This window comes from Lytechinus variegatus, chromosome 13 (assembly GCF_018143015.1).
Source record: "Lytechinus variegatus isolate NC3 chromosome 13, Lvar_3.0, whole genome shotgun sequence".
NCBI lineage: Eukaryota > Metazoa > Echinodermata > Echinoidea > Temnopleuroida > Toxopneustidae > Lytechinus > Lytechinus variegatus.
The window spans coordinates 1958307-1973619 of record NC_054752.1 but is presented as its reverse complement, the minus strand read 5'-3'; the positions used below and the strand labels follow the sequence as shown (position 1 = coordinate 1973619).

The following is a 15313-nucleotide window of genomic DNA, read 5'->3' as shown; positions in this document are numbered from 1 at the left end:
ATTTAAAATGCCTAGATTCTAAGTCTAAATATGAATTCAAATTCTTGACTTGTTCTCTATTCAAATCGTTATCTAGTTTCAGATCACAAAATCAAAAATTTTCTGCTCGCGCTTTGTGGTCGCATTATTAATGTAGCTTTAAAGCTTGGAATCTCCTCTTTCATCTCATATATATTACTTAGGTTATTTCTTATTCACACATGAGTGAGCAAAAACAATTTGAAGAAAGGATACCAAAAACTCATTTGGCGGGGGGTATCTGGGTTTCAAAAAGAAAACCAGATTTCTAAAAAGTTCGATATCTGCTCTTTAATTTGGTTCCTCAATTACAGAAAATGGTCAAGAAATAAAAAAGTTCTGGTCATTAAGGCTTGTATTTCCATAATTTCATGAGATAAACGTGTTTTCACCGGTTTCCCACAGAAGCTTTCGCATGGTGAACAAAGATTTAATGCCCGGCTGATCGTCAACAAAACGGAGTGTCGAGTGAGTTTGAAAGCCAGCCTGGAGAACCTCTTCATTTTATGAAATTATTGAAATTCAAGCCTTACTTCAAATGACCAGAACTTTGTTATTTCTTGACCATTTTCTGTAATTTAGTTATCAAATTAAAGAGGAGATATTGAACTTTTCACAAATGTGGTTTTCTTTTTGAAACCCAGATACCCCCCGCCAAATGAGTTTTTGATATCTATTCTTCAAATTGTATTTGCTCACTCATGCGTGAATAAAAAAAATAATCTAAGTAATATCAGATGAAAGAGGAGATTCTAAGCTTTAAATTGGTAGGTCATTTGTCTATTTTATTTATGATTAAGTAATGATAAATGATCGCTAAACCTCGGTTTCGTTTTTTCTGGGACGCACTGTACATCAATGTAAGGAAGATCCCCAATTACTTTTCCTCTTCATGATTTACGAAACATGAACAGTGTCTCGTTCAGTAGGTCTAAATCTCGAAAAATTTCCGCTCGCGCTTCGAGCTCGCATCAGTTGTTTAGTTATATACCTATTCTGTTCTAAATTACCAATTGTGCTTAGAATTTCCATTTTTAGTTAAAATGTCTAAAAATTTCAGCTCGCGCTTCGCGCTCGCAGTATTTTACTTTTAAAATATGTACCGCCTTAATGACTTATTGCATGCAGTCCTTAACAGATACCTTTTCCATCAGTCCATTTGTGCTCGCGCTTAGTGTTCGTAGTAATTATAATTTTATATCCATACATATTTTTTGTCAGGATTACAATCATTGCCCAGAATGTTCGAATTTTAGGAAAAAATCCATCAGATTTTGAAAATAAAATTGCTCGCGCTCGCATTATATGAACAAGGATTATGATATTAAATGTTTATGCTGATTTGTAAGAATAAAGCTAAGGAGTGACTATTAGGAATACCCCTTCAAAGAAACCAAAAATCATCTTCGAGTGGGCGATCGGGGAAAATAAGGCTGAAAAAAACCCCCCCCCCCTATTGGCGAAGGCTGGATCCGCCCCTGTTTAAGGTATGTAATTGAGTTTCTGATTCAACAGCCTCAGACATCTCAAAATCCTTCGACCCCCTCGATCCCCCTGCCCCTTCCTCTTTCTCTGCCCTCGCCTTTTCTCTTTTTGGTCTTCATTGAAATCATAAGTATTGTTACTTGAAGAAATCACGAGACTATACGGCTTATATTATGGAATGAGGAATACCTTTATTGAAAATGAAAACACATATTAAGCACGCAGAGAGTATGTTACATAATATATTGATATTGAGTGTAACTTGCACCATGCAAAAGCCTATGCATTTAAGTTGTCTGAGACTAAATGGATCAAGAGTGTTGTACAAATAATACATGAAATGAGAATATGAGCAATGCATTTTGTTTAAACCAAGATTTAGGCCTATTCAACGGTGGCAACTTTCTCATTAGAGGCGGACCCATAATGGGGCACATAAAGGAGCACCCCCCCCCCCCCCCGCCTGCTGTCCTTGGAAGTGAGGATGAAAAGAGTGATAGACCTTAACATTTCCTTCTTTTCTTTCTTTATTTCTTTCTTTCTTGGCTTGTCATTTATGTAGAAAGAGGGAGAGAGACAGACAGAGAGGAAATAGCATATATTTTGGAATAATCATTTCCCCTCGCTTATGGGAGAATTGTCGCATTCTTTTTGCCCTCATCTGGAATCATGGATCCGCCCCTCTTCGTATTCCAACACGACTAAAATTACTAAATTATGAATTCTTAAACAACAAGACTTAGTGAATAGTTTTGCGAATGGGAATATGTCAAAAAGCAATGAATTGATGACGAACATGAAAGTGAAACCGCTTAAAATCTTGGTATCCCACTTTAGGTTTACATAGCTATAATGATAACGCAAGCCGTTATGAATTCCTGAACTTGTTTAGGACATATATACAATTCGTAAAAGCAAAATCAAGATAAAGAGTTAAAATATCTTTGCAAAAGCGAATTGTTTGCTATATCGATTACATATTTCCAAATGATTGAGCGATATTATGTTTTGAAAGAAGAAAACAGTGTTGGTTGACATTGGCAGAACAACGGGCGTTTGGAGAGGCTGTTCGTTAAGTTTTGGATACAGGAAACTCTCACCAGCCATGCCTAAAGTCAATCGTTGAAAATTTAATTAATTACCAAAATATTCGTTCATGTTCTTTGCAACAAGCAACTATGCAACTCCATGGTCAGATATTTTGTTGTACCTTTTAGCCAACAATACAGTTCGTTTGTTTGTAATAATATTTTATCGAAATTCATGAATATAAACAAAAATACAAGTAATATTATCAAACAATAATAGACAGTAATCATAGCTGTTAATCTCACTTAAGTTCACAGCTTAAAATATCATTAAAATTAATTATCAGACATGTTAAATGCGTAAATCTAATATACCGTATATTCTCTCTACCATGTATACCTTACAAAACTCTCAAATTTGTAAACCACTTTATCTTTCTTTGATATAGAGACAGACGATATATAATTTACATGCGTGTGAAAGTAAGTTTCAAGGAATAAATATCATCGAAAGTCCTATACTATTGTTATGCTATTTATAGTTTTTGTATTTTAAATTTTCACTTCTAAATTGGAGCCTTTAATCAACAAGCTCTGCTTTTACCTTTGGCTCCCCATACCCACACCTCTCATTTTCTTTCTTACTTTGTCATTATATTACAACCATTTACAAGAATACATTATAGTACGTTTTTCTATTGTTATATTAACTATACATTTCATATTTTACGATATTTACACTGAATTTAAAAAAATGCTTCATTTTATCATCACGTGGTAGAGTATAAAGGGCAAAATGATAACGTTTAAAACCAGTATGATACAAAATGAACTGGTAAATAAGGAATACAAGTATTCATACAAAGGTATAAAATGAAATGAATAATACACGATGAAACGCGATGATCAACCTATTAAGCGATCTGCAAATCACATGTTTGATTAATATTAACTGAAACAAAGAAAGTATTCCGGTATAGTCAGGAAATTATTGTCAAGCCCATTATCCCTGGTAATACTATCAAAATAATACCATATTTACTCTCATTCTACCTCTTCTTCCTTGTATTGGTGTTAACGATCTAGATGTCGAGCTCACATGCCATGCCATTTCCCAGTCCCCCATCCCTCTCAAATATCTAGGTTCCTGGATGTAAGCGCTTTGGTTTTGAATATTGTTAAGGATTATGTATAATGATCGACAAAATAAACCAAAGTTTGAAATAAATCATAACCATTCTTCCTCGTGATTTTTCCAAATTGAAACATACATGTTCAGTAATATTATGATTGCATGATTGTGATTAATACCATTGATCTAAAGGATAAAGCGCTTTTTGAATATGAGAATATTATCGCCATCACATGCAAGCATATTTCCCGATGACGTCATCGTCACTCGAGACGCTACAATGTGAGCTGGTCTATTAGCCCGTGTGAGTCTAACTGATAAAGGGAATGATGTTACTCTTCTCTTTCTTACATCACCCCCACTCGTCACCTGATCAATCACACACGTCTTGTACTCATCATCTGATGTCACGACGTAGAGGTCGTCTGTCATACGATCAACACACACATTGTAAATGACGTCAGTGTGGGAGATTTCCCTATGATCACCCTCTCTGTTAATGATGCGCACTCTACGATCAAATGATGCAGTTCGAGCGATGATGTGACCTGATGACAGCACACCGCTCATTCTCATCTTCTCTTGACACGTGATCGTATTGATAATGGTAGCATCAGCTGGGTTGTCCATGTTGATGGCATAAATCTTAGACTGACTCCCCTCAGCTGCGATGATCGTCCCATTCGGATCAGCTTCAACACCCACCCATGTGTAATTATTTACTGTGTTTCTTGGTATTGTGACGTCACTGATGTGATTCCACTGTCTGTCATATACACTGATGCACCCAGGTAGGCTGTCTTCTGTACAACCTATGATGTATCTACCACATACTACCGTGCCATCATTCAGCACCGCACAAGTAATAACCCAAGACATTCGATTACCGATGATCACTCTCTTGGTGTTTTTACTGTTCAAATCTAATATGTAGGTATTGCAGTGTTCTTCACTAGCCGGTCCATTTGTGATCATCACCTGATTTTTATTTACACACCCAACAATGCGCGGATAATTGATTTTATCTCTGACATTGATTGTATCAATGAGCTTCCACTCTCCATCATACCCATCAATTCTTCCATCATACTTCTCTCTCCCAACACCCTCCACAAACCTCACACCTGATATAACACGAATCAGTTCTTCTACCTCACGCCCATCCAGTTGCTCTTTCAGTTCCTCACTCAATGATGCATTCACACGTTGTCCATCTTTCACAATACTTATATCGTCTTCAAGAATCCTGACCAGTATCTCTTTTGCTTTTTCTCTTGCTTTTGTATCGTCTTGCCATGCTTTTTCAAGCTCTCCAATCTTTCTCTCGATCTCTTGAGCGATGTTCTGAATGTCAGCATGAAGAATGTGTTGTTTATCCTTGATTAGTTCTCGTCTTTTCTCTGAATTCGAACGATTTTCTTCATGCCGCTTCTCCCTTTCGTCGTTGTTCTTTTGAATTTTATTCTGGAGCTTTTGAATCTCTTCTTGAAGTTGTTCACTTTTGGCATCAATTTCCTTGTCGATTTTATCAGCGTCTTCCCTCTCCCTAGCTCTGTCTCTTTCAATAGCCCTTTCTACTTGGGAACCGATCTCATTCCTAATAGTCTGAAGATGGTGGTCGGCAAATGGTTTAATCTGATGAATCTCATTCCCATAGTCTTGGAATAGCTCTAATTTGTCCACCGTAGTCTTCTTGAGGATGCTGAGCTTTGCTTTGTTTTCTAGGAGTGCGTCCTTTATACCCTGATGTTTGCATTCTTGTTGGCGATGATCTATCATAGCGCATGAAACACATAAACCTTCGCCATGCGTCTTACAATACAAGTCCATGGTTTTATCATGCTTTTCGCAATACAGAGCAAGCCGACCTCTTCTTTCTAATCCGATGCGTTCTTTCTTCAAGGCGCAGTCATGACAGAGTTTCTTCTTCTCCGTCACATAAAACGTGACGTCAGTAATCGATTCGCAGCCGGCTTCTTCACAAACGACGCCCTCTATTGAGCTGAATTCACATGCCATTGTGATAAGTCACCTCAGAGGAAAAAAAACAGATGATATCTCGTGGAAGATTTGACTAATATGAGTCACGACTTACTGAAACTGGATCGTACGAGTAGCATCTATGTCATGTACGTTGAAACAAGAATATGAAAAGATCCAAATCGGCTTGCAGCATGGATGGTGGTATGATATCACTGTTGAGAAGGAAAAAACAGATTGAGCAAGACTTTGAATATCTGTAAACCTACATTTTGGTATTTTTACGGCTTGCTAACATTTTCTGACTTGTTCTTTCTGATCTTTCTATCCACATATGTGACTACTGTATTGTTTTTAAAGAGGCATACTGCCTGTATTGTTAAATATTTATTTTTCTGTTGCTGATGCTTGCAAAGTTTGTATCAAATACCCATGCAGTTTTATTTGTTCTTTCGGCTTATCTTCATAGTACTGCAATCAGTTACCTGATTATCACAGCCAAAACATGCCTAAACCAAAATGTTCTAAGAAAATTACATACGCTTTACAAATTACGTCCTATATAATTATTATCACAGTATAGAATCAGAACATTCGTAGAATTTATAACAAAATATGCCACTAATTGATTTTGTTGACTTTGCTTTCATTTTATATGTAAAAGTTCTCTTCTGCTTCTATAATTGATCCTTGCTTTCAGAGACTTGGCTATATTACTCAGATTCATTTCTCTTGGATTGGTATACTTTTGATGGGAGTGGAAGGACAGACAAACGGAGAGAAAGAGTGGCATTTATTTTGTTGAATTTTGCCCAATCCTTAAAATTCACGAACAAGAAATTTGCAATTTCCAATTTAAGATGAATTGATTAAGGTTTGTCTCGGTCATTACTTTATTTCATACCGATTTCCCTTCATCCATGATAAAAGATATCATGAATGTAATTCTCTGGGCTTCCCGATGTGATTCGGACCTTTTTAAAGTTCCCATCAAATATTGAGGATTTAATTAAATAGGGGAGGTTATAATTCAAGGTAACTTGTCTAGCTTGGCTTCTAGCTGACCGGCCTCCCTTTCGGGATAGCAACCCTAGCTTGCTTCCATCCAGGCTGTGAAGGGGGAAAGCCTGTTTTAGTCCCAGGAGAAAGTGGCTTCGGCCCAAGGTTATATTTGGTTTAGGTTGAATGCCATTCCATCTAATTAATATTGTCACATTATTTAATTATGGTTTATCTTGTGGCAGTCATAAACATTTCCCCACTTTTCATCATTTTAAGAACAATCTGAAAAAATATAAGTAAAAGTATTACCTTCTTCATAGGGTGTGGGATAAGATAGTAGTATCCTTTTCTTACTATTCAATACAATCATGACAATGGCAATACACAATAGCAGAGAGAGCCTTAACATGCTCAAACCATGGGCGGATCCAGCTTTCAATAGGGGGGGGGGGGCCGAAAAATATTTTGATCAACATTTTTCTCGATTGGCCGCTACAATCTGGCTTTTTTTGTTGGTTTTTCAGGGGATAGTCCTAACTAAAGACTGACGTTTTAAGTATATGTTAGTGTTTATTGCTATAAACAATATAAGGTATCTCATGTGGTCTTAATAAATAATGCAAGCGCAAAGCGCGAGCTAAAAATCTTTGATACTTTATGTCCTTAGAACTGAAGATTCAGAGCAGTTTTTATAATCATGAACAAAGATAAGTATCCGACTAAACAAGGCGAGCGCAAAGTAACGTGAAAAGTGACTCAATTAGGACTGTTTTAGTGATTAATGAAGAGGATACAAGTATCACCAATTAAATAATGAGAGTGCGAAGCGCGAGTTCAAAATTTCTGATATACCGACCTTAAAAAAAATGAACAATTTAAGCGCGTTTTTATTTAAATAAACAAGCTGTGTGTCTCAAACAATTAAATGCGAGCGCGAAGCATGAATTTTTTGATATACTGACATGATAAAGGAGCATTTTGACAAATTTTGGTAAGAATTTCCAAAGAGCTTAGGTTTCTCACAAATCAAACAATGCGAGCGCGCTGAACATTTTGATACACATAACAATTTGTGTAAATCAAACAAAATACTGAAAGCTTGATGTGCGAGCTAAAAAAATGTGTGCAAATTGATATCAGAACTGGATATATTGTATATATATATATATATATATATATATATATATATATATATATATATATATATATATATATATATATATATATATATATTGGTTATATATTAGTGTCATTTAACCCTCTTGAATGGGATTCATTACACAGGCAATTTATATAAAGTCTATTTTCCAATTCTTCCCCTCACCTTTTTTTGTATCCTTTCGGGGTCGGGCCGGTCGGTACGAGGCTGTAAATTACACATCATGGGTAAAATACCTCTTTCTTACTCTTCTTTCTGTTTTTCGTAGTTTCGATCAAGGTAAAGAGTACACTTTTTTTCTGCAGGTTGTCAAAAAATAGGGAGGCCGGGGCCGGCTCGGCTCCCTCCTGGATCCGCGCCTGCAAACTGGTTTTACAAATATATGTTCTTCATCATGTTCATAAAGACCTTTTGTACACATTAATTACACCAAGGATAGAGATTTTTTCTTACCGTTGTATGATAAATTCAATCTAAAATGGTGAACAATTAGACCAGGGATTGTCAAATGGTGGCGCGCGCGCCACTTGTGGCGCACCGAGCCTTGCGGAGTGGCGCTTGGGAACCGGTATGAAAAAAAAGTAAAAATAAGGAAAAATTGGTGAGAAAAAATGTATCTATCAGTAACCTTGAAATAAGGATTTGGTGATCATTTTGATACAAAGAGAAAACAAAAACTATTGCTAATTGATCAGTTTCCTCTAATTTTGTCCAATTTAGCACTCGATAACCCCTATTATGGAGGATCGATGGTGTTCTCCTTATAGTATGCTGTACAAAGTTTATGTGCCACACAAGTGATTTGAAAACCCCGTTTGTAGGATTTCTATTTCAACGGCGAGAAATTTTGATTGGGGATTGGGGCCCCCCAAGTGTTTCACAGCCAAGAAAAAAGAGGAGAAAAGGAAAGGGGAAGAGTGGAACATTGTATTATTCTTTTAAGTCCAAATATAGATTTTTGTATTGAAACTGAGTTCAATATTTTTACTTCAGCTGCCATATCTAGCCCACTCATTTTTTTTTTACTCATTACGCCACTAAATTGCTTCAGCCAATAGATCTGGTGCAGAACAGTCTGAACTAGTGGTATCATGTACGTGTTGTGAAAAAAGTCATTGGTCATTTTTCTTTTAATGTTGATATTGTGTAGTTTGTTGGAATTTTAATTTCGTCTGTTGATATCAATTAGAGCCCCTCTGGGCAGTTTAAAATGCCTCATATTCCAAAACTTCTGGGGGCTCTGCCCCCTCGACCCCCATCAGGGGCCTCTGGACCCCCTCCGCTGATACATTGCTGGTTTGCGTATGGATAGTGGAGCATTATAGATTCTCAACAAGAAATGTGGCGCTTCAAAAAAAGTAATTGAGAATGGCTGAATTAGACCGTCCAATTACTGTCAAAAGATCAATGAGGCTTGGAAAACTCAGTTACTTGGCAACATGGCGGCGCACTAGCTTATACCAGTCCAGCCGTGCGTCCGGAGTTTAACTTAAATTTGCTGACATTTCATTTAGCTACGTACAATCTTATGAATGTCAAAGGTGTGTGTACATAACTGTTTACGTAGTCTGCTATGCAGACTCTGAATGGCTCGTGAGGTGGAGCTGCTGGTTTGCGAAGCAAACCAGCCTGAAAGGGAGAGCGAAGCGAGCCTCAGTAGACCTAGTCTGCTATGCAGACTCGTTGAATCAGCTGAGGTACACACACTGCAGATGTGGGTCTACATTTGTAGACTACTGTTTACGTGTCAATAGCATCGTATATCAAATATGATTTACATATTGATGCAGATATCAGACGCCCTTTGAACAGTGCGGTAACTATGGCAAATATGGAGGAAAATTAGGAAGGGGGTGGGGCTAGTTTGTCAATATTGATAATTTTCCGGACAAGAAATCTGTAAAATACATGTACATATCTAAAAAAAAAAAAACAATACCAACCTAAATTCCCCCAACCAAAAAAAAATGATAATAATGATAATTAATAAATTAATTTTAAAAATAATATATGATAATGATAACAGAAAAACAATAGAAAACAATAAAAATAATAAATGACAATACTGAAGATGATGATGATTAATTAATAATTATCTTAATGATTGTTAATGATGATAATATTAATAACGTTTTTATTCACCAAAGGTAACCTCTTAAGTAAAAAAAAAAAGCTCTACCAGCGGGGTATTTGCATATGCTGAGTGCCAAGCATGAAGGGAGAAGGTCCCATATTTTTGTGTCGTCTGCAAAGCAGAGCGAGACTATAAGCGCCGCTTTTCCGATACGAGAAGTCCAGATTGGACCTTGTTGTTTGGAAGTGCCCTTTCCCAAAGCTAACATAGAGGGCACGAATCTCCCGATCTCTAATGGGCACACAATGAGTATTACAGACCCCCATTCACTCACGTGTTATATCATAGCTCATCAAAAAATCATTAAAAATCAATCCCTCGATAGATTTTGCTTTAATTTACTCAGATTATTCACAATTAACAGTACATTAAGACTTGATATCTTAATCAGGTACTTGCCCAACTCAATCAAAAGATAAATGGCCTGAAATAAGAATAACCATAATTTCGGCCAGTTCTGGGCGTTGTGGCGTGCGCCTGTAATCCAAGCTATGTGGGGAAGTTACAAATTGATGCAGAGGTTCGAGGTTCGAGCCCTGGTCACGTCTTTTGGATGGTGACGTTAAAGGTCGGTCCCAGACGTAAATAATCATATCTGATTGATACACGTCTGACAAAACTCAAATACACACACACACACACACAGTTCATTGCCAGAAAAACCAGTCTGCATTGTGGGTAATAATAATTAAAATGAAATACAAAAATGCAGTCTAGCCTCCCCATACGCCTTAATTATGAAAGAGTATGAACATAGCATTATCTCTATGGTTTTTCTTTTGATATACCAACATTTGATCTATTTTTAATGAATTATTTTAATCAAGAAAGTCATGCGATCTTCACCAGTCCGGCATGCTTTGCGCGCAGATGAATTACTCTCGTGTGCCCTAATCAGCGCCAATCCACTCATCTTCCCTGGATTGGCGCTAATTAGAGATTAGGAGTCATGTGCCCTCTATGTTAGCTTTGGGAAAAGGCACTTCCAAACAACAAGGTCCAATCTGGACTACTTTTCGGATGGTGGCCTTGGCATCGGCGACATCGTCAATATTGAAATCTTAACCCAGGTTAAGTTTTTGAAACATCATCATAACGTAGAAAGTACATGAACCTAGTTTATGTTACTTAGAGATAAGGTTAATCAAGTATTACTGAATAGCCTAACAGAGTTTCAGGTCACATGACCTAGATCGAAGTTTATATAGGGTCAATGATGGACTTCATAGACCATATTGAGATGTTGAGGAATCAACGATGAAATCTTAACCCGGGTCAAGTTTTTGAAATTTCGTCATAACTTTGAAAGTATATGGATAGTCTCCAATCCTAGCTAGATAGATAAATGGATTTTATTAAAAACATCATGTCTCGCAGTAAAAACTGAAATGAACATGAATTACAGATTAAAACAATTACAAAGACAAAAAGCAATATAAAGTATTAACATAGGAATTTAAATTAAAATTAAGGGGTCACTCTCGCAGTGCACTTAATTTCGGCAAGGAGGAATACATTTCCAGGCACCCCAAATGGGGTACCTGTAGAAAATTAACTTTGAATGCAATCATCCAAAGTGCACCACAAAAATGACCCTGTAAATACTTGACATGAAAAAAATCTATATATAAAAAATACTAAGTTCTTACTTCGGTATAACAAGGCATAAATTAAACTAGATTCGATTCATAAAAAAATCATGAGTAAAGTTAAAACTATCAAAATTGTACAGAGGAAACCATTAGGACTTTACATTTATTATTGATAAGACACTTTACTACTAATAAAATAGGGAAAACTAGCATTTATATAAAACAGAATTTCAAAATATATGGACCCTAATTGCACTTAAAATTAGTTACACCAGTGACTAGGCTTATTTATGTGAGATATTGCACGAAGAGAGAGAGAGAGGTGGAACGAGAAGTATTACATGTATATAAAGTCATCAAGCAATGGAAACCTCATATACAATGAATAAATTAAAGTTATATAAGATATAATTACAATTAACGCCAATATTTAATTATAAATGCATTGTCAATGGTAACTTGTATTTTTTTAATTATTGTTTTAATTTACATTCCATAAACCCAGTAGTTTCGCTTTTCATTTCATTGATTATATGGTAAATAAGTATGTATGTAACCTTTATGTACGCAAATTGTGGTTTAGCAATTTTCCAAATAATGTAAATATAAACGTTAACTAGTTACGCCAGAGTTGATATTCCAATACATTTGAGACCAGTAGGTGTGCAGGGTAAGACGAAACCATGAGATGACATAATTTTCTTTTTTTTTAAAGTGTCAAAAGCCAAAAAATTGTAAAAACTTGTTAAATACAAAAAAAATAATCTCGAAGTCATGCAATCAGGAAAGTGTCACTTGTTCATTTACAGTCCATATTCATTCAGCAGTCTGTGGAAAAAAGGAACAGGACTGATGTTCATTCTAGTAGTTCTACTTCTTGGTTCAACACAGACACGTTGTTTCCTAAGCTCTCGACGATGTTCAGCAGGTGCAAACCATCCATGTACTGCATTCAACTTGAAAGCACTGCGAGCAAAGGAAAGACACAACTGAACCCTTCTTTCGGACAACGTCTGCAAATTTGTCACAGAAAGAGCATTTTGGTATGATATGTACTGATTCGATAGGATGATTCGCAGAGCACGTTTCTGGACGCCCTCGATGGTCTTAGCCTGCTGTTGGGTGAGGGAACTGTGCCAAACTTGACATGCATATTCCAAAACTGGTCTGATGAAACCGGTGAATACTAATATCATGTCATCAGGAGGGCAAGAAAATGGCTTCAACGATAGCAACAAGAACAGACGGCGATTTGCACGAGAGACAATAGCATCTACATGTTTATCCCATCTAAGATTATCCTGAATTGTGATTCCAAGGATTTTGGTGTCATTCACTTGCTGGACCGTTTCCTGACACAATTCAATGTTAGGTTGTGAACGAGTGGTTTTACTAAATGATACTTCAAATGTGACACACTTCTTGGCATTAAGTTTAACATAGTTGTCCTCGCACCAATTTTCCAGATATGATAGAGCATCAAGCAATCTGTCCTGGTGGTCACTAGCTTTCCGTGAACAGGCAATAGACATATCATCAACATATTTCCAATGGTTTACCGATAGATCCCGCATAAGGTCATCGATCAAAACAAGGAAAATTAGTGGACCCATGCAGACGTGTGCCCTGTGGCACTCCGGCATCAACGCGTTGCCATGATGAACAGGTGTTGTGGAAACGGACGCTGTACTCGCGCTCCGTCAGGAAGTCGCATATCCAGGAAATGACAGCAGGCTGTACACCTAGGTCAATCAGCTTCGTGATGGCAACTGTATGGCTTACACGGTCGAATGCCTTTTTAAAGTCAGTGCAGACAACAGTAGAAATGTTGGTTGGAGCTTCAGCTTTCTTCGCAAGGAAGTTGATGAAATCGACAAGGTAGTGAGTAGTTGACAGCCCCGTTCGGCATCCATACTGCATGGGATCAAGAATCGCTGAAGTATTACAGATGACCTGCTTGGCGATGAATAGTTCTGCGATTTTTGCGAAATGATCCGTCAAGGAGATAGGGCGTAAATTGTCAATTGTCACTGGCGGAGATTCCTTGGGCAAAGGTACCAGAATAGCTTTCTTCCAACAAGATGGGACACTGCAAGCTGCGTATGACAGGTTAAGAATGTGACATAATGGGGTGGCAAGAAAGATGGCGAATTCACGGATAAGTCTCCCTGGTATCCCATCTGGACCACCGGATTTGCCAGGTTTGATCCTCTTCAACTCATTATATACCTGCCACACGTTAACCTGCTTAGCTGGTTGAGCTGAAGGGAGATATGCAGGCAAGGCATTTCTGTCGAGTGGTGGTATATCGGCGTTAACATCTGCGAAGAAGGATTTGATTTTCTCTGCTGTTTGTGCGTCCAAGTCTTCAGAATTAGCCTCACATGAATCATGAACCACTTCCAATGGGGGACTCCTGTTACCAGTAAGTAGTTTAATGTGTTTGTACCAACTGGCAGGGTTCTCGTCTTTCAGATGCTTCACTCGACCTACGTAGAATTCAGTCTTCAGGTTCCGAATCTCTCTTTGGACCTGATTGCGAAGTAATTTCCAGCGGGCTTTGTCACCTTGTATAAACGCATCCTGTCTTTTCCGTATAAGGGATTTCAGGTACGGGGTTACCCAAGGTTTATCACGATGGTGAATCTTAACTTTCTTTATCGGAAAGTTCTGATTCATATGTGAGTCAAGTTGATTATAGAAGGTGTCACAAGCAGATTGGACGTTGTCATCGGTAAGAACTTCTGCCCAGTCATGGTGCGAGATCCAATCCCCAAATCTCTGTATGTCAGAGGCTTTCATAGGCCGGATTACTCTAGTCATCGAACGGTTACTTCTCTTATCACGCACAGAGTTAGGTGACCAGAGTACACAGTTGTGATCCGAAGAGCCTATAGGTGACAGGATTTGAGGCTTGGAATACAAGTTGGCAAAATTAGTCAGAACTTTGTCCAGAACAGCATCGCCTCGAGTTGGTAGACTGACTATCTGCCTCATATCATTTCCGGAGACTAGCTGTTGAATACTCAGACGGTTGAAATCACCTAGGATGATGAATCCTGCTGACTGATATTTAGTCCTCAGTATGTCCATACACCGTAGAAGGTACTGAATGAGATCTTCACCATGATCATCATTTGGTGGAGAGTAGACCGCTGCGACACATATACAGTTCACTGAACGAGGAAGGCGATGAGGTCTCAACTTGACCCAGGAGACCTCAAGATGACCAGGTTCAGGTAGTCCATCGATGTTTTGAGGGTTGAAATGGGGTTTCACATATATGGCCACCCCACCCCCTTTCCGCTCAATTCTTGACTTGGTAAATACTTTGTATCCGTCAATAGAAAAAGAGCTCTCAGGTTGGTCGGCAGTCAGCCAAGTCTCTGTAACAGCGCACAAACCTATTCTTTGCTGATTTAGAATGATGTCTAGTTCATCTAATTTGTTATTAATTGACCGTAAGTTGCAAAGAAAAACAGTTGGTAGTACAAGTTCAGTAGAATTGCGTTCGAAGATGACATGAGTCAAATTCTTTTCATTGACACAGTGTTCATTTCTTGATTTAGTTTCGTCACGATTTGATGATAATACTTTGATAGTACGACGGATATGTCTACCCCCACGACGTCCTCGATGCCTTGCTATACCGAAATCACTGATAACAGTTTTTACTTCATTGCTGAGAGGTTCACTGACATTATTACGTAATGCCCGGAGCTTCTCGCTTGTATACCGGTGTATCGACACGGGCCTGTCCAGACATGCTTGCGATGAATCCAT

At 37.8% G+C, this 15313-nt stretch overlaps 2 protein-coding genes across 2 annotated transcripts; both read right to left on the bottom strand.

Moving 5' to 3' along the window:
* Positions 1 to 3191: 3191 nt before the first annotated feature.
* Positions 3192 to 8299, bottom strand: LOC121426489. Its single transcript, XM_041622818.1, has 2 exons — positions 8258 to 8299; positions 3192 to 5858 (listed from the first exon to the last, which is right to left on the bottom strand). The coding sequence occupies exon 2, from the start codon at positions 5680 to 5682 to the stop codon at positions 3850 to 3852; it is 1833 nt and encodes a 610-aa protein (XP_041478752.1). The 5' UTR covers positions 5683 to 5858; positions 8258 to 8299; the 3' UTR covers positions 3192 to 3849.
* Positions 8300 to 13108: 4809 nt separating this feature from the next.
* Positions 13109 to 15313, bottom strand: LOC121426567. Its single transcript, XM_041622917.1, has one exon. The coding sequence runs from the start codon at positions 15311 to 15313 to the stop codon at positions 13109 to 13111; it is 2205 nt and encodes a 734-aa protein (XP_041478851.1).

Bases quoted from the DNA above. Each gene is read 5' to 3' on its own strand.
- LOC121426489 (XM_041622818.1), bottom strand. From the start codon at position 5,682: ATGGCATGTGAATTCAGCTCAATAGAGGGCGTCGTTTGTGAAGAAGCC.
- LOC121426567 (XM_041622917.1), bottom strand. From the start codon at position 15,313: ATGGATTCATCGCAAGCATGTCTGGACAGGCCCGTGTCGATACACCGG.